The following is a 24986-nucleotide window of genomic DNA, read 5'->3' on the forward strand; positions in this document are numbered from 1 at the left end:
CTTTGTTTGAGTGGACACACATGGGCAAACACTCATAGTTTGCACATTTCCACAGGCACACACTGCATAAATACACACTTTCCCCCACGGGAACCTTTCCCCAATAGAATCTTTCCCCCACGGGAACCACACCTGTTGGAATTCTCACAAACAATCTCAACATTGTTTCAATAATATATAGAACTTTTCTCGCAGCTCTGGTATATCAAGCTTTTTGAGGCCTTGCTCACAATTCATTCTGTGGCAGCACAATGACCAAACGATATACTGCATGTGAGGCTCTTGATCGTATCTTTGATCATGACACTGGTGAGGAGAGAGAGAGAGGTCAGGAAACTGACATTGAAGTAGTCTGTGATAAATAGCATAACATGTTTCATCTGAGTATTTGTTATAGTTCAAATAATCCATACATTATGCTTTTAAAAAAAATGTTTTTACTCAAAAACAAGTTGTATGAGTTCAGGTCAATGAGGCCTACAGGACATACAGAGCCAATAGAAGTTCAAAACTTGTAATGTTCACAAGAACTTAAGTTGATACAAAGATCTAACACATTAGGTGATAATATATGTATTATTATGGATCTATAATCAGTTATAACGGGGCGGTCATTTTGGACCGGGAACACAGAATGAACTAACATGAAACGAGCACAACAGGAGGGTTAAGACCACCAGAGTGAGACATTAAGAACTGAATGGGGACAGCCAGAGCCAAGCATTCTGATTGGCCACCGTGCACGCAGGCATAATAAGGGATTAAGATGAGGACAGAGGCCTTTGATTGAAGTTACAGTTCGAGTCGAAGGGAAGCATTCAGAGACTGAGTGGTCCATAATTCACCACCAGTTTGACACAAAAGAAAGACACCGGGGCCAGGCAGAGCTAAAGGCTAAATATGTGCATACATATATAATAAACACAGGAGGCTGGTGAAGGGAGGGACGTCTCATAATAATGCCTTGAACAGAGTAAATGGAATGGTGTCCAACACATTGAAACCATGTGTTTAATACCATTGCATTTATTCCGTTCCAGCCATTACTACGAGCCCGTCCTCCCCATTTAAGGTGCCACCAGCCGCCTGTGGTGTGCAATATACACGAGTCTGTGAATGCACGTCGTTGTTTTTGTGTGCTCGCAACTGTGCATTCGTGTGTACAATATGTCTGTAGTGTGTGATGGCATGTCCGTGTAAGTGTGGTCTGGCTGTCTGCCGTGTGTGTGTGCTTGTTAATGTGTGTGTCTGTCCACGTGTGTGTGCATGCCTGGTCTGTGTGAGCGTCCTTGTTCAAATGTGTTAATACGCACGTCAAGCCGTATCACCAGTGCATGCACACGGTGTGATGGGAAAGACCGGTTTGGTGGTGGTGGTGTGAGGGGGGGGGGGGGGGGGGGACGACACCTGACACATACAGACTCTTAACCAGCAGGGCCAGAGAGAGAGGAGTGGGGAAAATAAGGCAAGCCTATAGGGCCAATCTGTCAGGATCAACCAGCAGACACATGCAGAGAGAGATAGGGCAAGAGAGCAAAAGGCATACAACGGCCTGCTTCCATTTGTGACCCGACACCTGCAGCTCTCCCAGACAGGTGTAAGCTCCACCTAGCCCTCCAACATTTCAAGTGGAGCCTCCACTGTAGTGTATACATTTCCACCTGGGAACACCAAATGGGAAGGGGTCCGAATGGAACCAGGCCCAAGGTCCTTTTTATTTGATTATTTAACCTCGATGCTGACAGGGAGTCAATGCCGAGACAATACACATCAACACCTTAAAGTACACACTCCAGGAGAGGAGGGGGCAGCTTCATTGTGTCATCCTCTCTTTGTCTAGACTGGGGCTGGGGGAGGGGGGGACTGGGTCAGGCAGGAAAAGAATGAGGGTGAAAGAGAGGAGGAATGGTCCAAACAAAGGGATGACAGGAAGGAGGGAGGAGCGGGGGAGGAGTGCAGACATGCCTGTACCTGGGGGTTGACAGCTGACAGTAGGGAGAAAGAGGAGGAGGAGGAAGAGTGGAGAAGGAGGTGGAGAGCAGCACCACGCTAGTAGGAGCTATGTTGGAGGAGCTGGGCGAGAGACTGCTGGGTAGAAGAGAAGAAGGGGAGGGGGCAGGGCTAAGTCACATCCTCTCTCCTCATTGGCTACAGGACAGGTGCAAATGATGTAATAGGACAGGCTGGAAGTAAACCAGAAGGTATGCACGGTGCTTTCACCCAGAGCCGAGATACAGCGAAGAGTTTGGCAAACTAGGCTTGAGATTTAATTGGCAAAAATACCTCATCTCTTCCAGTGAGTAGCACATTAGACTGCCATGTAGTCTGCCAACATGTGGGAAATTCTGGGAGTACTGGGATTGACCTTGTGAAGAGCATAGAGAGCCTCACAGGTACTGACATAAAAAGGGAAAGGGGGGAGCCAAGCTGAGGGAGTGAGGGACATAGGGCACTATTGGTCAGGTGTGCAAGGAGGAAGTGAGCAAAACAAAAAGAGGAAATAGTGGTAGTGGTGCACTGGTGTGTACCAGGCGTGCAGCAAGCGAGACAAGGGATTATTTTCCTTCCTTCCGTCTCATACACCCCTTGTGTATGAGATTGTGTCACGGGCCTTCCACTTATGCTGATCGTTCTTTCTTCCCTTCCATACTACTTTTTCTTTTTCTCCCTCGATCCAACCTTTCAACTGACCGTGTGACCAACGGTGTCTGTCCGGAGGCAGCAGAGGGTAAACAATCAGTGCTCTGACCAGCCAAGCCTGAGCTTCCTGGAGAGATTAGGGGCTGCTGCCGCTGCCCTGAAACCTTGGCACTATCAAACTCTGTCAAGCAAGAACGCACTGTGTGTGTGTGATGCATCGGTCTGTTCATGCTTATCTAAATTAAAGTAGGAAACTATCCGTTTTTATATGCAGTATGGCAATAACTGCACGTGTCGGTGTGTGCATGACTATGACAAAATCTCCACTATATATATATATGTGTGTGTGTGTGTGTGTGTGTGTGTGTGTGTGTGTTCCAGTAATGTATCCATAACTCGTCTCTAAGAGGAAGGGGGAGGAGGGAGTGTTTGAAGGAGTGATGGAGGATATTCATGTATACACCATATGACCCCTAGGCAAAACATCTAGCCGACTCCAAACAATTTAAAACCGCTTGATTTGACAGGGCCATTTCATTCAATTGGACATAATCTATGTGGACAGACAGAGTGTGTGTGTGTGTGTGTGTGTGTGTGTGCGCACACGTCTCAGTGAGCAGGTCATCTGTAACTGTTGCCCCGCGGGGATGTCGGGGGGTCAGCCATATTTGCCAACGAGGAAGCATGGTAATTGAGGTATCAACCCATTTGTCTTTGCCTGTGGTCGAGACATAAAGAGACGGCTGATAACCATATTCTCATAGACTGACGAATGATGCGAGCGTTCTGGATGAACAGTTAGATAATAGATCCATTCTCAATGAAGGACAATCGGTTCACGCCGGTAGGGATTCGGGACAGGGCGTCGTGTCCGCAGGATTGCGTCCTTGAAACGTGTCTGTGGGCACGCGTCCATAAAGTACCGTACGTGTCTAGGTGAGCGTGTAAAGGATTCATTAAGCACGGCGGTGTGAGGGCGGGATTGCGCCCGCGAGGTGCAACATATGATTATGATGATTATGATGGAGTGGCATGAGCAGTGACTGAGTGTGTGTTTAGAAGTGTGTGTGTGTGTGTGCATATTATGTGTGTGTGTGTGCGCGCGCTCATGGGTACGCGAAATAAGCGCGCGCCCGATTGACAGTTCCTCCTCAACGTATGGTGTTGGCGTGAATGAAGGAACGGGAGACATTTCACACTCCCTCCATCTTATCCATTTCCATCTCCCAGATCCATGTGGAGCAGGAGACAAATAGAAGGAAATAGACGGTTCCTCGAACACAAATATACTGTCTGAAAGGAGCAATGCTATCAGATCAGGGTGATCAGGGTGATAGATCTGCTGTGGGTGTGTGTGTGTGTGTGTGTGTGTACACATCACGTGTTCCTATCTTACTGAGAAGACTAACATTTTGTGAAGGTTCAGGCGACATGTTAAACACACCGACTGTGAATGGCTCTGTATAAGAGAGTTAACCAAATGGGTCACATCTGATTGCGGCCGTGTGTAATTGTGTGCGACTGCGTGGGAGTGTGGTTCTGCATGCCAACACGCCGGGGCACGTGTGTGAGGGTGCGGGGGAGTGTGTGTGGTCGTGTGAGTTGTCTTCTTCTTCTTCTTTTCAATAGACCTGAACAGATGTGAAAGTGCACAGAGATGGAACGCCAAGCAGAAAACCACTTTCCATGGCTCCACCGACCTGAATAAAAGTCACGTGTGTGTGCCTGAGACACAATGACCTTATGGAGTTGCCCATATGTCATGTAGTTACTACATTGGTAACCAAAGTCCTCAATTGTGCATGACAACTGTAAATAATTGTATAGAAAACGACGAGTTACAAAGTAAGAGCGCAAGCCAAATTCTATTGAAATGACTTAGCTGTATACCGTACGTTACCCTAAGAGGATAGGTCAAATTGAAATCATGAAAATGTCCCGAGTTTAACGATGCAACCGTTTAGCATGGCTACCCCAGCATTGACAATAGACCGTCTAATGTCGCTTGTTAATGCTCTATATTACATTGGCTCTGAACACAGCTGATTGAGCATGCATTACAGCTCTTCTCAATGTGATTACATGCTTTGAGGCAGAGTGCTTCTCGCCATTGGATTATTGTAATCAGGATTATGATGGAGTGGCATGAGCAGTGACTGAGTGTGTGTTTAGAAGTGTGTGTGTGTGTGTGTGCATATTATGTGTGTGTGTGTGTGTGTACCTTCTTCAGATGTAATTGTTTGTGTGTGTACGTGCATGTTGTGTTTACTAGTACGAGTGCATTTGTACGGTGTGTGTTGTGTGTGCGTGTACTTTCTTCAGATTGTTTGTATGTGTGTGTGTGTGTGTGTGTGTGTGTGTGTGTGTGTGTGCACGTTGTGTATATCAGTATGAGTGTGTGTGTGTGCACGTTGTGCATATCTGTATGAGTGTGTGTGTATCGGTATGAGTGTGTGTGTGTGTGTGTATCTGTATGAGTGTGTGTGTGTGTGTGTGTGTGTGTGTGTGTACCTTCTCCAGAGGAGCAGGCCCACTCCCATAGAGAGCAGCATGATGAGGGCGGCCACAGACACCACCACGATGATGATTACTGGGTTCTGCTCACTGGACGCCAGCGCCACTGTGGATTGGAACGGACATATTGTTTAAGAGCAGGCACATGGGAGAATACACACACACACATACACACACACACACACACACACACACACACACACACAAACAGATGACAATAAAGGGACACTCTATCACAGAGCAAAAAGAAGAGCCATTTCACGGCTTGATTTCAAAATCCCGGAGCCCCTCCACACACACACCTCAGTCTTTAGCAAACACGAGGCCATCATTGTGTGGGCTGGCCGGACGCCGCCACGACCATATCCTAAGCTGCCTCGCGGTGTTGGAACAAGATAGTCGAGGAAAAGGAGCGAGGAATGGCCATACTCACATTCACCAAGCGTCTGCAGCTCCAGGGGAGCGCTGTAGCCTCCGTAGTCGATGGGAGAGGGGGAGGAGGAAGAGGAGGAGGAAGAGGCGGAGAGGAGGGAGGAGGAGGGGGCCGGGGTGGAGAAGGGGCGGATGAGGAAGACGTAGGTGGTGCCGGCCTTGAGGTTGTTGACGCTGATGCGGGTGGCGGCCGTCTTGACCGTTGAGTAGCTCTTGTCCTTCTGTTCCTGAATGAGGAAGGAGAGAGAGTGGCAGGAAGGAACGTTGGAACTACGAAAGCACCAAGTGGGTGTACGCTCTGTTTCAAGACACTTAAAAAAACAAACATTTTGTTACATTGTCATTTGGAGCTCAGTGGGTAGAGCAAGGCGCTCGCAAAGCCAGGACAGTGGGTTAGATTCCCAGGCCTAGCATGTCCGTAAAATGTATGCACGCACGCATGACTAAGTCGCTTCGGATAAAATGGCATACACGATTAGATTTTAGCAATGAACTTTTCCTCTTTGATGATCATGAGTGGGGTCTATACATGCCATAAGATCACTCAGAGAGCATTGGGCCAGTGCCCTTGAGCAAGGCACTGACCCTGTTAAACAACACATTTCACTGCACCTATCCGGTGTATGGGACAATAAAACATCTACAGTACCAGACAAAAGTGTGGACACACTTACTCATTCCAGGCGGTTTCTTTATTTTTACTATTACCTACAATGTAGAAAAATAGTGAAGACAAAGAAACAACTACTAAAGGACACCAATAATAAGAAGAGACTTGCTTGGGCCAAGAAACACGAGCAATGGACATTAGACAAGTGGAAATCTGTCCTTTGGTCTGATGAGTCCAAATGTTATATTTTTGGTTCCAACCACCGTGTCTTTGTGGACTGTATGTGAACGGATGATCTCTGCATGTGTAGTTCCCACCGTGAAGCAAGGAGGGGGTGTGATGGTGCTTTGCTGATGACACTGTCAGTGATTTATTTGGAATTCAAGGCACACTTAACCAGCATAGCTACCACAGCATTCTGCAGCGATACGCCATACCATATGGTTTGTGCTTAGTGGGACTATCATTTGTTTTTCAACAGGACAATGACCCAACACACCTCCAGGCTGCGTAAGGGCTATTTGACCAAAAAGGAGAGATGTTGCATCAGATGACCTGGCCTCCACAAACACCTGACCTCAAGCCAATTGAGATGTGTGGGAACTCCTTCAAGACTTCAAGACATATGTGGGAACTCCTTCAAGACTGTTGGAAAAGCATTCCAGGTGAAGTTGGCTGAGAGAATGCTAAGAGTGTGCAAAGCTGTCATCAAGGCAAAGGGTGACTATTTGAAGAATCTAAAAATATATCTCGATTTTTTATTTTTTTTTTGGTTACTACAGGGTTCATACGTGTTTTGATGTCTTCATTATTATTCTTCAATGTAGAACATAGTAAAGAATAAAGAAAAACCCTTGAATGAGTAGGTGTCCAAACTTTTGACTGGTACTCTGTGTGTGTGTGTGTGTGTGTGTGTGTGTGTGTGTGTGTATATATATTTTTGTATTAATTTTTTATTTATTTTTTACATAGGCTCTATTTTAAAGCAGACTTGCGTGATTTAAAATGGCTTTGATTCTAAAGGTTAACGCGTGGCAGTGATGTGACGCGCATAAACCGTCAGCGTCAAAGCAACATAGTGTATATGGAGAGAACTAGCCAATCACCATCATGAAGCTTTAAGGTAGCCAAAGCACCCATGACTTGCATGCATGTCTTAGAACGCGTGCGAGTGTGTGCGCGCGCGCCCCTGTTTGCTCGTCATCGTGCGGTAAATTAGGATTTGGAGGTGCGTGCTCTTTAACGCTGTCGTACGTGTGGAGAGAAGAGAAGAGTGAAAAGTGCACACCGAGATAGACTGACAGACGCAATGAGAGTCCCTGTGGAGAGACCATTAATAGTGGACATGGTGGATTTGAGAGATGGATGGTGCTCCCGAGAGTGGGATGTGATGGAGGGAGATAATGCGGGGGCAAAATAATGTAACGGAAAGAGAAACGGCTTAAAAGAAGGAGAGGGCCAAGAGACGAGTTGAGAGTGTGACCGAGTTTAATTGAGAGGGAGTGCGACGGAGTGGAGTAGGGTGAACGCATGAAAGAGCCGTTGCATGAAAGAGCCGTTGCGCGAAAGAGCGGATTTGAGATAAAATCTAAGGCGATGGAGTTTTTCCAAGTGTCGGAGTTGACCAAATATGACGACAGTTGAAATGTGACCGTATATGACGGAGGTGACGGCGTTACCTTTTCGTAGTACTTGATCTCGTACTCGGTGCGGCTGCTGTTGGGGTAGCTAGGTTCCCTCCACACCAGGGTGAGGCTGCGCTGCTCAATCTTCTCCGCACGAAACTCACTCACAAGAGAGGGCGCTAGTGAGAAAAAGAGAAGGTGAAAGGGAGACAAGAAAATAAATAATGAAATGCATTTGTCAAAGTTCTGTCTGGGACAACTTCATTGAAGTCATAAAAGGGTTATGATGTTAGCAGTGAGTGGAGTGGGTCTCCATACAGATCTGGACGAAGATACATCTTTGTATTTATTGATGGCTGGAGGGTGGGTGGAGATGTTATCTCCCTCTGAGACTCTGCCCTCAGAACCCTTGCTTCTGACTCAATAATATCCAGTACATGTACTGTTGGAACACTGAACGTAAAGACTGCAAAAATACCTTTCCACATTCTATGAGAAATACTTTACCACATGACCTGAAGTGAGCAGGAAAACGTCCCTTGTTACCGCAGATGAGCTGAAAGCTCCGCCCACTCGGCAAGCTATAATTAAGGCGTCATTAACGAGGTAAAGTAACTGCATCTCAGTGCAAGAGGCGTCACTACAGTCCCTGGTTCGAAGCCAGGCTGTTTCACATCCGGCCGTGATTGGGAGTCCCGTAGGGCGGCGCACAATTGGCCCAGCGTCGTCTGGGTTTGGCCGGGGTAGGCCGCCATTGTAAATAAGAATTTGTTCTTATCTGACTTGTCTAGTTAAATAAAGGTCAAATTAAACCTTAAAACGTGCTGCTCATTGTCAGTCAAAGACCATTATGGTTGAAGCCTTATTTCATTACCACAATCAATATTTTGCTAGCTATAATTAAGGAGTCATTAACGAGGTAATACTTGCAAATCTCTTTCTTTCACTCTCTCCCATGTAGATCCATGTCAATTCTTACAAGTCTGAATTTCTGTCCTCATTCCTTATTACACTTCTATTATCTTTCCGAGATCGTCACCTTTCCCCCTCACAAACACAATGGCTTTCTATCAAACCAATACACGACATGACCAGAAGTATGTGGACACCTGTTCGTCGCACATCCGCTCCAAAGTCATGTGACCGTGCCCCTTAGACTCCCTTTTCTGTAGGACCCGTACTGAAGTGAGGATCACAGCCAGGGCCGACCTGGTCTTTCTGAGTATCCCTCCCTTCTTTAAGTTGATCTCTCTTTAGAAACAAAAGAAGAATACCTGATTGATATCGGTCTGTGTCTTACGGGCAGCTAACGAGGGCTGCACACAGCCTGTTCAATTACAACTACGGGCAGTAACTCAATCATGAGACAATAAGAGTGAAATGGACTGGTAAAAGACAGAAAACCATCGGATAGAAATCATCGGAGTGCATTGCCATGTGTGTTTTGTGTATTTCTACAGTGTGTGCAAGCATACATTGTCGTGTTTACGCATGTGTGTATCCATCTCCACCTACTCTCATCTCAGTAAAAGGCAGCCGTCTCTACCCAGAAGTGCCTCAACAGATTACAGTACAATAATTTAACAGATTACCTGAACGTAAATAACTTTAGACACAGGAACATATACACAGAGTCTACAAAACATTTCTAATATTGAGTTGTATCCCTTTGAGCCTTCAGAACAGCCTCAATTCATTCATTGGGGCATGGACTCGACAAGGTGTCAAAAGCGTTCCACAGGGATGCTGGCCCATGTTGACTCCAATGCTTGCCACAGTTGTGTCAAGTTGGCTGGATGTCCTTTGGGTGGTGGACCATTCTTGATACACCAATACCATACCCTGTTCAAAGGCACTTACATGTTTTGTCTCACCAATTCACCCTCTGAATGGCACACATACACAATCCAAGTCTCAATCGTCTCAAGGCTTAAAAATAATTTTCAACACGTCTCCTCCTCTTCATCCACACCGATTGAAGTGGCTTTAACAAGTGACACCAATACGGGATCACAGCTTTCACCAGGATTCACCTGGTCGGTCTGTCATGGCAAGCTCAGGTGTTCCTAATGTTTTGTACACTCAGTGTATACTGTATTGCAAACAAACATATACACACCGGCATACATGATATGGTGAGACACACACACAGATAAGCAGGCACACAGACCGAGACGGGCACGAACAGGCAAATGGACAAACAGACCAATAGCACCAGGGAAGAGAGAGAAAGAGGGAGAGGCACTACTTTAAGCAGTAAGTGCTGTATTAGATACACCAAGAACACACTGTCAACTTGCTCTGCCTTCTAAAACGCTCAGCTATTGTTTGCTGTTCTTTTGTGATGAATTATGCATGGAGACTGACTGCTTAAAACCTCTGGCTCACATGAGGTCGGGCTCACAGCGTAACTCCATCTGAAAGAATCATAGCTGCGGACACATACCCAAACGCGGCGGTAGTACTGGTTGGAGAACATTAAAACACTAACACACTCAGAGGGAGAACATTAAAACACTAACACACACCAAGGGAGAACATTAACCACTAACACACTTCGAGGGTGGACATTAAACCACTAACACACTCCGAGGGTGGACATTAAACCACTAACACACACCAAGGGAGAACATTAACCACTAACACACTTCGAGGGTGGACATTAAACCACTAACACACTCCGAGGGTGGACATTAAACCACTAACACACACCAAGGGAGAACATTAACTACTAACACACTTCGAGGGTGGACGTTAAACCACTAACACACTCCGAGGGAGAACATTAACCACTAACACACTTCGAGGGTGGACGTTAAACCACTAACACACTCCGAGGGTGGACATTAAACCACTAACACACTCCAAGGGTGGACATTAAACCACTAACACACTCCAAGGGTAGACATTAAACCACTAACACACTCCAAGGTTGGACATTAAACCACTAACACACTCCAAGGGTGGACATTAAACCACTAAGACTCTCCAAGGGTGGACATTAAACCACTAACACACTCCAAGGGTGGACATTAAACCACTAACACACTCCAATGGCTGACATTAAACCACTGAGACTCTCCAAGGGTGGACATTAAACCACTAACACACTCCAAGGGTGGACATTAAACCACTAAGACTCTCCAAGGGTGGACATTAAACCACTAACACACTCCAAGAGTGGACATTAAACCACTAAGACTCTCCAAGGGTGGACATTAAACCACTAACACACTCCAAGGGTGGACATTAAACCACTAACACACTCCAATGGCTGACATTAAACCACTGAGACTCTCCAAGGGTGGACATTAAACCACTAACACACTCCAAGGGTGGACATTAAACCACTAAGACTCTCCAAGCGTGGACATTAAACCACTAACACACTCCAAGAGTGGACATTAAACCACTAAGACTCTCCAAGGGTGGACATTAAACCACTAACACACTCCAAGGGCTGATATTAAACCACTAACACACTCCAAGGGTGGACATTAAACCACTAAGACTCTCCAAGCGTGGACATTAAACCACTAACACACTCCAAGAGTGGACATTAAACCACTAAGACTCTCCAAGGGTGGACATTAAACCACTAACACACTCCAAGGGTGGACATTAAACCACTAAGACTCTCCAAGGGTGGACATTAAACCACTAACACACTCCAAGGGCTGACATTAAACCACTAAGACTCTCTGAGGGTGGACATTAAACCACTAACACACTCCAAGGGAGAACATTAAACCACTAACACACTCCGAGGGTGGACATTAAACCACTAACACACTCCAAGGGCTGATATTAAACCACTAAGACTCTCCAAGGGTGGACATTAAACCACTAACACACTCCAAGGGTGGACATTAAACCACTAAGACTCTCCAAGGGTGGACATTAAACCACTAAGACTCTCTGAGGGTGGACATTAAACCACTAACACACTCCAAGGGTAGACATTAAACCACTAACACACTCCAAGGTTGGACATTAAACCACTAACACACTCCAAGGGTGGACATTAAACCACTAAGACTCTCCAAGGGTGGACATTAAACCACTAACACACTCCAAGGGTGGACATTAAACCACTAACACACTCCAAGGGTGGACATTAAACCACTAAGACTCTCCAAGGGTGGACATTAAACCACTAACACACTCCAAGAGTGGACATTAAACCACTAAGACTCTCCAAGGGTGGACATTAAACCACTAACACACTCCAAGGGTGGACATTAAACCACTAACACACTCCAATGGCTGACATTAAACCACTGAGACTCTCCAAGGGTGGACATTAAACCACTAACACACTCCAAGGGTGGACATTAAACCACTAAGACTCTCCAAGCGTGGACATTAAACCACTAACACACTCCAAGAGTGGACATTAAACCACTAAGACTCTCCAAGGGTGGACATTAAACCACTAACACACTCCAAGGGCTGATATTAAACCACTAACACACTCCAAGGGTGGACATTAAACCACTAAGACTCTCCAAGCGTGGACATTAAACCACTAACACACTCCAAGAGTGGACATTAAACCACTAAGACTCTCCAAGGGTGGACATTAAACCACTAACACACTCCAAGGGTGGACATTAAACCACTAAGACTCTCCAAGGGTGGACATTAAACCACTAACACACTCCAAGGGCTGACATTAAACCACTAAGACTCTCTGAGGGTGGACATTAAACCACTAACACACTCCAAGGGAGAACATTAAACCACTAACACACTCCGAGGGTGGACATTAAACCACTAACACACTCCAAGGGCTGATATTAAACCACTAAGACTCTCCAAGGGTTGACATTAAACCACTAACACACTCCAAGGGTGGACATTAAACCACTAAGACTCTCCAAGGGTGGACATTAAACCACTAAGACTCTCTGAGGGTGGACATTAAACCACTAACACACTCCAAGGGAGAACATTAAACCACTAACACACTCCGAGGGTGGACATTAAACCACTAACACACTCCAAGGGTGGACATTAAACCACTAACACACTCCGAGGGTGGACATTAAACCATTAACACACTCTGAGGGTGGACATTAAACCACTAACACACTCCAAGGGAGAACATTAATACACTACACACCCTGGTAGTGTAGTTGCAAAAACAGAAATATAGAGTGTGAAGAAAACACACACTTGGAAAGGACAGGGGTGTAGTTCTATAGACCAACGTAGTAATGCACATCCCAAACACACAAAATGACGCACACATTCCATCTTGCACCGGCACACACACACTGACCCCCCCCACACACACCTAAACACAAACGCACTCTAATATCTAGTTTCCCGTCCAGTCTGAAAGCAGCTGGTGTGTGTCCATGGGGTTGACCCTGTTTGAATGAAAGGAAATTGATGCTGAGAGGAGAGTGTGTGTGTGTGTGTGTGTGTGTGTGTGTGTGTGTGTGTGTGTCTGAAAGGGAGATGGATGCTGACAGGAGACCGAATTGGCTGCGGCAGACCAAGCCTCATTTCCACAGGCAATAGACTGAGGTTATGGCCTTCAGGGTTCCACTGTAATCAAGGCCCGAACCCCATGGCTAGCCAGACAGATGAGCAACACCACAGCCTTAACAGCCTCATCATAGATCGCATCCACAAGATGACATGGAGGGAAAGACAGACAAACAGATCCAATCCCTTTCATTTTAACAGATTTTTTCAAGGTGTGGAAGATAATGAAGCTACGTGGTGTGGTGGCTCAGTTCTGGCAGGTGTCTACGCAGGTGGTGTACACTAAGGTGCAGTATAAATATGACAAAAAAAGACAGCTATGCGACAGGTAGGTAGTGGCACAAAATGGCTCCCGCCTCCACAGTTGCACGTGGATTCTATACTCACGTAACCAACCAACTTGCAGTATAAAAATGTTATATTGTGAAAACAAAGAAGACGTTGTGGTGGCGGCGGCTCTATTGCAGGTAATTAATACAATTTGGCACAAAATGGCCTCCGTGTTCCACAGTTGCACGTGCCTTCCATCTTGACGCTGCAAACAAACATGAATAAGATGGCGACGATAGAGATGGCAGCTTCACTTCAAGTCCTTAGGAAACTGTGCAGTATTTAATTTTTTATGTATTATTTCTTATATTGTTAGCCCAGAAAACCTTAAGTGTTATTACATACAGCCAGGAAGAACTATTGGATATCAGAGAGACGACAACTTACCAGCACAACCATTACTACTAGGAATACGACTTTCGCAAAGCTGATCCTTTGTCTGCACCTCCCAGGGCATTTGAGCTGATTCCAGAGGCCGACTCAAAACAACGCCGTCGTAGCAGAGGGTGCCGGAGCGGTCTTCTAGTGAGGCTTCGGATCCGCGCACACCACCCACCGCTTCCAAGTATATTACTCTCTAATGTCTAGTCCCTAGTTAACAAAGTCAACGAAATTAGGGCAAAAGTTGCTTTCCAAAGAGATATCCGGGATTGTAACATACTCTGTTTCACGGAGACATGGCTAGCTGGGGACATGCTGTCAGTGTCCGTACAGCCAACAGATTTTCAGTGCATCGCGCCGACAGGAACAAACATCTCTCTGGTAAGAAGAAGGGTAGGGGTGTATGTTTCACGATTAACGACTCATGGTGTAATTGTAACAACATACAAGAACTCAAATCCTTTTGTTCACCTGACCTAGAATTCCTCACAATCAAATGCAGACCGTATTACCTCCCAACAGATCTCTCCTCGGTTATCGTCCCTGCCGTGTATATCCCCCCGCAAGCGGATACCAAGACGGCCACCAAGAAACTTCACTGGACTTTATGCAAACAGAGCTACCTTAATTATATCAGCATATCGATTGCAGTACATGAGCGAATAACACACTCGACCACTGCTACTCTAACTTCCACGATGCATACAAGGCCCTCCCACGCCCTCCTTTTGGCAAATTTGACCATGACTCCATCTTGTTGCTTCCCTACTATAGGCAGAAACTTAAACAGGAAGGGCCCGTGCTTAGGTCTATCCAACGCTGGTCTAACCAAACGGATTCCAGGCTTCAAGATTGCTTCGATCACGTGGACTGGGATATGTTCTGAGTTTATTAGCAAGCGAGTTTATCAGCAAGTGTATAGGAGATGTTGTACGCACTGTGACTATTAACACCTTCCCTAACCAGAAACTGTGGATTGATGGCAGCATTTGCATAAAACTGAAAGCACGTACCACCGCATTTAATCATGGCAAGGCGACTGGAAACATGAACGAATATAAACCGTAAGGCAATCAAAACAAGCAAAGTGTCATTATAGAGACAAAGTGGAGTCACAAATCAATGGCTCAAACACGAGACATATGTGGCAGGGTCTACAGACAATCACGGATTACAAAAAGAAAACCAGCCCCGTTGCGGACATCAACGTCTTTCTCCCAGACAAATTAAACAACTTCTTTGCGTGTTTTGAGGACAATACAGTGCCACCGACACGGCCCGCTACCAAAGACAGTGGGCTCTCCTTCTCCATGGCCAACGTGAGTGAAACATTTAAACGTGTTAACCCTCGCAAGGCTGCTGGCCCAGACGGCATCCCTAGCCACGTCCTCGGAGCATGCGCAGACCAGCTGGCATGTGGCTTGTCACCGAAAACCCTCACTAACTTTACAGGTGCACAATCTGCCTGGTACGGCAACTGCACCGCCCACAACCGCAGGACTCTACAGAGGGTAGTGAGATCTTCACAACGCATTACCGGGGGCAAACTACTTGCCCTGCAGGACACCTACAACATCCAATGTCACAGGAAGGCAAAAAAGATAATCAAGGTCAATAACCACCCGAGCCACAACCTGTTCACCCCGCTTCCACCCAGAAGGCAAGGTCAGTACAGGTGCATTACAGCTGGGACCGCGAGGTCAGTACAGGTGCATTACAGCTGGGACCGAGAGATTGAAAAACAGCTTCTATCTCAAGGCCATCAGATTGTTAAACAGTCACCACTAGCACAGAGATGGGGCTGCCTACCTACAGGCTTGAAATCATTGGCCACTTTAATAAATGGAACACTAGTCACTTTAATAATGCCACCTTAAGAATGTTAGCATATCTCGCATTACTCATCTCATATGTATATACTGTATAATGTATTCTTCACTATCTATTCTTTACTATCTATTGCATCTTAGCCGCTCTGTCACTGCTCATCCATATATTTTATATTTATATATTCTCATTCCATTCCTTTACTAGATTGTGTGTATTAGGTTTTGTTGTGGAATTGTTAGATATTACCTGTTAGAATCTGCTGCACTGTCGGATCTAGAAGCACAAGCATTTCGCTACACTCGCAATAACATCTGCTAACCATGTGTATGTGACCAATACAATGGGAATTGATGATTTGATGTGAAGGTGCACTACGCTGCTACTCGCAATCCCTGAAGACAGGCAGTGGAGATGTAGTCCCTCAGCACCACCACAGAGAAGGAGAGTGTGTATGAATCAATCTCTCCCTCTCTCCCTCTCCCCCTCCCTCCCTGTCTCTTTCTCCAGGGACTGCACTTCCCTACAGCCTTGTTTATGCCTCTGCAGTGAATACATCCACCTTAGCATGCAGGGATTTCTTTGTTCTACTTGTCTCTCGCTCACGAGCGCGCGTGTGTACGTACACACAAAAAAGACTTGAGTGATTAAGCCAACGGGTATCAACCAATCATGATAGGGAAGTTAACAGGCTGTAAGTACAGTGTACAGCATTACTCTAAACATCTACAAGCTGGGTTAAAACGGACTTGGGGAGGAAAGGAGTGTAGTGTTAGAGGCATCCTGCATCTCCGGCACCCTGCCCGATGCATCTCTAGCACCCTGCCCGATGCATCTCCGGCACCCTGCCCGATGCATTTCCGGCACCCTGCCCGATGCATCTCCGGAACCCTGCCCAATGCATCTCCGGCACCCTGCCCGATGTATCTCCGGCACCCTGCCCGATGTATCTCCGGCACCCTGCCCGATGCATCTCCGGCACCCTGCCCGATGCATCTCCGGCACCCTGCCTGATATATCTCCGGCACCCTGCCCAAATGCATCTCCGTCCCTGCCTGATGCATCTCCGGCACTGCCTATGTGTTTATATATGTTTGTGTGTATGTCTCCCGGAGGCTTGGCATAGGCAAATGAGCTCAGAACAATGCCACTATAAACACTAAGATACTGGGGGACAGTAACACATCTTTGGGGAGAGGGTAGAATTTAAAAAAATGTTTCTGCGATCTGAATGCCACTACATTGTGTGTGTGTGTGTGTGTCCGCGTGTGTAAATCCACCCGTAGAGTGTGTGTCAATTCCCCTACATCTAAAATGCCTCTGTGACAGTCACGACATTCACTAAATCCAACACAACACAAATCATTCAACACCTGAAGAAGACCCTGCAATCAAAATAGCCCTCTCCCTTTGCCTTAAATCAGAATCTGTGTGAGCCACAAAGACAGACCGCGATAATGATGTTGTGTTGTGCATCACCCCTCCCAGGGCTCACTATCTGGCAATGGCCCCCACTTTTAATCTGGGTCTATCAGCCAAACCAGCGGAGGCACGCTATCTGGCAGGATGTCCCCCGCTCCCTGTGTAATCTGCCCTATCAGCATTCTGTCTGTCTGCAGGCCCCACGCCGGCCCAGATATAAAAAAACTCACAATTACACAGGTACTATGGCTACCCAAAATAGGAAGGGGAAGAAAGAGAGGGAGGAAGGGGAAGACGGGGGGAGGAAGGGGAAGAAAGAGAGGGAGGAAGGGGAAGAAAGAGAGAGAGAGGAAGGGGAAGACGGGGGGAGGAAAGGGAAGAAAGAGAGGGAGGAAGGGGAAGAAAGAGGGGGAGAGGAAGGGGAAGAAAGAGAGAGAGGGAGGAAGGAGGAGAAAGAGGGGGAGGAAGGGGAAGAAAGAGAGGGAGGAAGGGGAAGAAAGAGGGGGAGAGGAAGGGGAAGAAAGAGAGAGAGGGAGGAAGGAGGAGAAAGAGGGGGAGGAAGGGGAAGAAAGAGAGGGAGGAAGGGGAAGAAAGAGAAAGAGGAAGGGGAAGAAAGAGAAAGAGGAAGGGGAAGAAAGAGAAAGAGGAAGGGGAAGAAAGAGAGAGAGAGGGAAGGGGAAGAAAGAGAGAGAGTGGAAGGGGAAGAAAGAGAGAGAGGGAGGAAGGAGAAGAAAGAGAGAGAGGGAGGAAGGAGAAGAAAGAGAGAGCGGGAGGAAGGAGAAGAAAGAGAGGGAGGGAGGGGAAGAAAGAGGGGGAGGAAGGGGAAGAAAGAGAGAGAGAGGAAGGGGAAGACGGGGGGAGGAAAGGGAAGAAATAGAGAGAGGGAGGAAGGAGAAGAAAGAGAGGGAGGGAGGGGAAGAAAGAGAGGGAGGAAGGGGAAGAAAGAGAGAGAGAGAGGAAGGGGAAGACGGGGGGAGGAAAGGGAAGAAAGAGAGGGAGGAAGGGGAAGAAAGAGGGGGAGAGGAAGGGGAAGAAAGAGAGAGAGGGAGGAAAGAGAAGAAAGAGAGAGAGGGAGGAAGGAGAAGAAAGAGAGGGAGGGAGGAAAGAGAAGAAAGAGAGGGAGGGAGGGGAAGAAAGAGAGGGAGGAAGGGGAAGAAAGAGAGAGAGGGAGGAAGGAGAAGAAAGAGAGGGAGGGAGGGGAAGAAAAAGAGGGAGGAAGAGGAAGAAAGAGAGAGAGAGGAACGGGAAGACGGGGGAGGAAAGGGAAGAAAGAGGGGGAGAGGAAGGGTAAGAAAAAGAGAGAGGGAGGAAAGAGGAGAAAGAGGGGGAGGAAGGGGAAGAAAGAGAGGGAGGAAGGGGAAGAAAGAGAGGCAGGAAGGGGAAGAAAGAGGGGGAGGAAGGGGAAGAAAGAGGGGGAGGAAGAGGAAGAAAGAGAGAGAGAGGAAGGGGAAGAAAGAGTGGGAGGGGAAGAAAGAGAGGGAGGGGAAGAAAGAGAGAGGGAGGGGAAGAAAGAGAGGGAGGGGAAGAAAGAGAGGGAGGAAGGGGAAGAAAGAGAGAGAGAGGAAGGGGAAGAAAGAGAGAGAGGGAGGGGAAGAAAGAGAGGGAGGGGAAGAAAGAGAGGGAGGGGAAGAAAGAGAGAGGGAGGGGAAGAAAGAGAGGGAGGGGAAGAAAGAGAGGGAGGAAGGGGAAGAAAGAGAGAGAGAGGAAGGGGAAGAAAGAGAGAGAGGAAGGGGAAGAAAGGGAAGGAGGGAGGAAGGAGGAGAAAGAGAGGGAGGAAGGAAGGAGGAGGAAGGGGAATAAAGAGAGAGAGAGGAAGGGGAGGATAGAGAGGGAGGAAGGAAGGAGGAGAAAGGGGAAGAAAGAGGGGGAGGAAGGGGAAGAAAGAGAGGGAGGAAGGGGAAGAAAGAGAGGGAGGAAGGGGAAGAAAGAGAGAGAGAGGAAGGGGAAGAAAGAGAGGGAGGAAGGGGAAGAAAGAGAGAGAGAGGAAGGGGAAGAAAGAGAGGGAGGAAGGGGAAGAAAGAGAGAGAGAGGAAGGGGAAGAAAGAGAGAGAAGGAGGAAGGAGGAGAAAGGGGAAGAAAGAGGGGGAGGAAGGGGAAGAAAGAGAGGGAGGAAGGGGAAGAAAGAGAGGGAGGAAGGGGAAGAAAGAGAGAGAGAGGAAGGGGAAGAAAGAGAGGGAGGAAGGGGAAGAAAGAGAGAGAGAGGAAGGGGAAGAAAGAGAGGGAGGAAGGGGAAGAAAGAGAGAGAGAGGAAGGGGAAGAAAGAGAGAGAAGGAGGAAGGAGGAAGGAGGAGAAAGAGAGGGAGGAAGGAAGAGAAAGAGGGGGAGGAAGGAAGAGAAAGAGAGGGAGGAAGGGAAAGAAAGAGAGAGTGGAACGGGGAAGAAATAGAGAGAAGGAGGAAGGAGGAGAAAGAGAGGGAGGAAGGAGGAGAAAGAGGGGAAGGAAGGAGGAGAAAGAGAGGGAGGAAGGAAGGAGGAGGAAGGGGAAGAAAGAGAGAGAGAGGAAGGGGAAGAAAGAGAGAGAGAGGAAGGAGAAGAAAGAGAGGGATGAAGGAAGGAGGAGAAAGGGGAAGAAAGAGAGGGAGGAAGGAGGAGGAGATATTGCAGAGGATTTGGGCGGCAAATAGAGGCTATTATCGTTGGTCATTTTCATTCATATGAACCTCTGTGTGTGTGTGTGTGTGTGTGTGTGTGTGTGTGTGTGTGTATGAGATAGGATTCTGCTGTACGGGAAGAGGGTGGGTGAGAGTGGAGAGTAGACATATGCCACAGATACATTTCCATCTAAAGTGCATGATTATAGACTGTGTGGGCACATTATGTGTGTGCTTGCATGCACCTGTGTTTGAATGTGTGTGTACACTGAGAACCAGTGGAGAGTGACAGAATGATTGAACATGTCAGCCTGTGGGTGGATGGACGGGTGCCAGAAAAGTGAGTTAACGAGAGAGGCACATGAAGTTTACCCCCCCCCCCCACCCACCCAAATTCATCCAAAACACACGTTTCCAAAATCATTCTCAAATGTGTCGGTCTCAGACCAGTTTCCCAGTAAGTGAGTTGGACAGACTAGCTCCTGAATAATGAAACAGCTCAGTCCTCCAGTAACCAAATCTCTTAATGTAGCTGTGTGCAGGGCGATGCTGCTCCTGTGCTTCTCCGTCTTCGCAAATGTCCCGTATTATGACACCTGCTGTAAGCCAGGCAGCCTGTGGCGGGGCTCACATCCACACATACCGGGACAGGCAGGCCTGCCGCCACGGTTTGGCAGAGGAGACGACGAGAGAGCTCAACACAACCTGACAGAGGACACAGTCAGGGGAAATGCCACGCACGCACACCCATACACACACACACACACACACAGCAAACAGACACAAAATATGTTTAGAGAGGGGATGAGTTCACGGGGAGTGCAGAGTGAAGTTTGAGAGAATAAAGTGCTGATTGTAGGAGAAAGACAGCCACAACGCGATGGATACGCTGACTGTATATTGGGAACGCACACTGCACAAGCGCACACGGGAATGCTCAGAGTAGACCTCAATGTGACGGGGAGACGGGGAGACGGGGGGGGGGTGGAGGCTAAGTGGGGAGGTGTGTGTGTGTGTTCCTTCTGTGTTGTATTAGACCTTGGTAGGTGTGAGCTAAGTGATGAGAGGCAGCTGTCTGTTAGGACTGTCACTGTTGTGTCTGACAGACCAGCAGGAGGGTGACACAGACAGTTGAGCTCATCAACAAACCACCGGAGACACACACACACACACACCCCACACACCACACACACCCTTGACAGCTAGCTGCACAATGAAGATCTCAACAGTTGTGAGGAGGAGAAAATGAAAGAGAGGATGAGGGATTGAGTGGAGAGAGGAGGGTTTGAGGGGAGAGAGGAGGAGGGATTGAGAGGAGAGAGGAGGAGGGATTGAGGGGAGAGAGGAGACGGGATTGAGAGGAGAGAGGAGGGATTGGGGGGAGAGATGAGGAGGGATTGAGGGGGGAGAGGAGGAGTGATTTGGGGGAGAGAGGAGGAGGGATTGAGGGGAGAGAGGAGGAGGGATTGAGAGGAGAGAGGAGGAGGGATTGAGGGGAGAGAGGAGGAGGGATTGAGAGGAGAGAGGAGGAGGGATTGAGGGGAAAGAGGAGGAGGGATTGAGAGGAGAGAGGAGAGAGAAGGGATTGAGGGGAGAGGGGAGGAGGGATTGAGAGGAGAGAGGAGGAGGGATTGAGGGGAGAGAGGAGGAGGGATTGAGGGGAACAACTTCACATTTGCTCTCCTTTTATGCAGATGAAAGACATGTTTTCACCTCTCTCGCTCAGAGACACTTTTCTGTGGAGACCTCTGTTCAAAATGAGCCCCCTGATTAACCAAGGGTGCCTGTGTCTTCGCGTGCTTGTCACAGCCTGTGACTGTGTGTGCGTTTGTCTTCTGTGTGTGTGTTGGTTTGGCCAAAAACATCAATTCAAAGTACTATACCGGCGAATAATAAAATATGTGCCCATCGAGCCCAATGATAAGCCAGCCAGGCTAATCAATTAAAATTCTCATCACTGACTGACAAAGCGTCTTATGTGGCAGGGCATCAGCCATGAAAAAGCCACTTGATGACTCAATTCATTTTGGCGGTCGCTGAAGCCTCACCTAGCCCATAACTTCTCATTAGGGGTTCCACACAGACAGGCAGACAGACACTTATCAAAGGGAGAGAGAGGAGATACAAAGACATTTTTTTTTGAAATTCTATGACCAGGAAATGAGTAAGGAGTTCTCTGCCTGCAGGGTGAGGAGGTGAAGTCATTCACGAGAACGTAACACACAAAACCGACGTCTTTCTCCCACATGAAGAGGTGCAAATGCGCTGCGCCCACACACACTCCAAAATTAATTAACCCATCACACTAGAACACAACTGCAGCCCAAACTTTAAATGTAAATGCGACTACGCTTCCGGTTGCTACCTCTCCTGCCGCCTCTCCTTCCCTCTGATATCCCGCCTGTCCTTCGCTCCCCGTCTTACACCATCTTCTTCTCTCTCCTTTCCTCCCCCGTTGTCATTCAACAGTTCTCCGTTCTGTCCTTTATGTATTTGTATTTTGTGTGGACCCCAGGAAGAGTAGCTGCTGCATGTGCTGTGGCTAATGGGGATCCTGACAAACTCAAGTAAACCCTCTGTTCTCCCTCATCTCCTTTCCACCTTCTGCCTAACCTCCTCTCTCCTCCTGTGATCTAGCCCCCCCCCCTCCCTTTTCACCCCCTCCCTCAGTAGGACGCCCAGAGAGCGGCACTGAGTGCCCGTGCCTCTCCACAGGGACCAGTGCATCTAAAGCAGGGGCAAATAAATCCTCTGAAGATATTGAAAATGTCAAATCCCCCCCCCCCCTCCTCCTCTTCCTCTCCTCCTCATCTAAAGGGCTTTAAACATGCCACTGGGGGGCTCAACAACTGGAGAGGCCACCGCTCTGGGGCCGGGGGGGGGGGGGGGGGGGATTGGGGCTTATGTGGCTTTTCGGTTCCAGCAAAAACTAGTCTGCGAGTGTACAGCGCTGCATGCAGAGCCCTCAGCGCACTCGCTCTCCGTGCACTGTCGGCTACAATACCTCGTATTTGGGAGGGGACACAAGAGATCTGACGTGTTTGTGTTTATGAGTGTTGTTAGAGTGAACTACATGCGTATGGCAGTTCCAGACTAACGGGCTAAAATACATTCCTTCAAATGGGCAGAATATTGTACATGTAGCCTACAGAAATGTGATCAGTCAGAGTTCATGCAAATATATTCGGGATCTGGTTAAAGGCCGACTAAAATTGGTCGTTTCAATGAAAGTACTCTTTGTAACAGGACTATAGGTATGGAACCACTGCCATTTGAGATACACAGAGGAACAATGGCCTGTCACTAAAAAAGGGACTGCAGTCAATCTATTACTCGGCTGTCACCATCTAGTCACATGCACAATGATCAGCTTTCGTAGGAGCTTCCATCGCCCATTTCATCAGTGACGTCACCGGGGACAGACGCATCGGGGTCCAACATCAACATAGGTCTTTATGATAGAACAGTTTATTTCAGGTGAAACATAAGCCCTAGTCGGACGGGATTCGTTTTACTGGGGAGGTCAGGTGATGTAATTGCGTGGCCGAGCACAAAACACCACATCTGTCGTTTTAGTCTGGTACAAATCTGCCCCGTCAGTCATTTTTTTTTACATGGCGATAGATGAACAATTCCAGCCAGGATAATCGATTGTTTTTTGGTCAATTCCAAGATCCTCTGATAATAGCCGACTCATCCCGTGCGCAAACGACATCCCTGTGTTTTCCCCCGAGACGTTACAGAGTTTCACGGGCGCTGCGCGCAGTTTGAGCATGAACGCTTAAAACAAAAGTTCTGCACACATATTTCATATGAACGGCCTACATTTAAAACTTTTCGGAAAATGGCAAGTTCACTTTCCCATCCAACTGCATCTCAAATGCAAGACATCTACCGTGATCACGTTGCCTAAATGTAAATGTTACGGAGACACCTCGAGGTTTCAGTGTAGCCTTTCATCGTCTCGTCTCGTCATGTTGAAGTATCTTCACGCCTGAAATAACCTCCAGGCTTCCTCCATAAAACTCAAAAAAGTAAGAATTACAGGGGGCAGTTTGAAAAAACGAATACCGCTCAAATAGTCATCTGGAATAAGGCACATGCTGGGATAATAATTACAGTGCATTCCGAAAGTATTCCGACCCCTTGACCTTTTCCACATTCTGTTAAGCTACAGCCTTATTCTAAAACTGATAAAATGATTGTTTCTCCTCATCATTCTACACACAATACCCCACAATGACAAAGCGAAAAAACAGGTTTTTAGACATGTTTGCCAAAAAACGAATACCTTATTTACATAAGTATTCAGACCCTTCCCTAAGAGATTCAAAATTGAGCTCAGGTGCACCCAGGTCCCATTGATCATCCTTGAGAAGTTCCTACAATTTTATCAGAGTCCACCTGTGGTAAATTATATTGATTTGACATGATTTGGAAAGGCACACACCTGTCTATATAAGGTCTCACAGTTGACAGTGCATGTCAGAGCAAAAACCAAGCCATGAGGTTGAAGGAATTGTCTGTAGAGCTCCGAGACAAGATTGTGTCGAGGCACAGATCTGGGGAAGAGTACCAAAAAATGTCTGCAGCATTGAAGGTCCCCAAGACCACAGTGGCCTCCATCATTCTTAAATTGAAGAAGTTTTGAACCACCAAGACTCTTCCTAGAGCTGGCTGTCCGACCAAACTGAGCAATCGGGGGAGAAGGGCCTTGGTCAGGGAGGTGACCAAGAACCTGATGGTCACTCTGACAGATTTCCAGATTTCCTCTGTGGCAATGGGAGAAACTTCCAGAAGGACAACCATCTTGGCAGCCCTCCACCAATCAGGCCTTTTTGGTTGAGTGGCCAGACGGAAGCCACTCCTCAGTAAAAGGCACATGAGAGCCCGCTTGGAGTTTGTCAAAAAGCACCTAAAGGACTCTGACCATGAGAAACAAGATTCTTTGGTCTGATGAAACCAAGATTGAACTCTTTGGCCTGAATGCCAAGTGTCACGTCTGGAGGAAATATGGCACCATCCCTACGGTGAAGCATGGTGGTGGCAGCATCATGCTGTGGGGATGTTTTTCAGTGGCAGGGACTGGGAGACTAGTCAGGATCGAGGAAAAGATGA

General features: G+C 47.5%; 1 protein-coding gene across 2 annotated transcripts in view; it reads right to left on the reverse strand.

The window, feature by feature from the left end:
• The window catches only part of LOC110487605 (ephrin type-A receptor 7-like), a 186975-nt gene that overhangs the window by 18433 nt on the left and 143556 nt on the right, over positions 1–24986 (reverse strand). Inside the window, exons 6-9 of one of the 2 annotated variants that reach the window (XM_090228176.1) lie at positions 7876–8000; positions 5588–5813; positions 5152–5260; positions 1972–2088 (exon numbers count right to left, since the gene is read on the reverse strand). In XM_090228176.1, coding sequence (XP_090084302.1) covers positions 1972–2088; positions 5152–5260; positions 5588–5813; positions 7876–8000 — 577 coding nt within the window. The remainder of the gene's footprint in view (positions 1–1971; positions 2089–5151; positions 5261–5587; positions 5814–7875; positions 8001–24986) is intronic. The other variant, XM_036971408.2, reaches the window with a different exon arrangement.

Source organism: Oncorhynchus mykiss, chromosome 30 (assembly GCF_057628025.1).
Source record: "Oncorhynchus mykiss isolate SJ-2025 chromosome 30, ASM5762802v1, whole genome shotgun sequence".
NCBI lineage: Eukaryota > Metazoa > Chordata > Actinopteri > Salmoniformes > Salmonidae > Oncorhynchus > Oncorhynchus mykiss.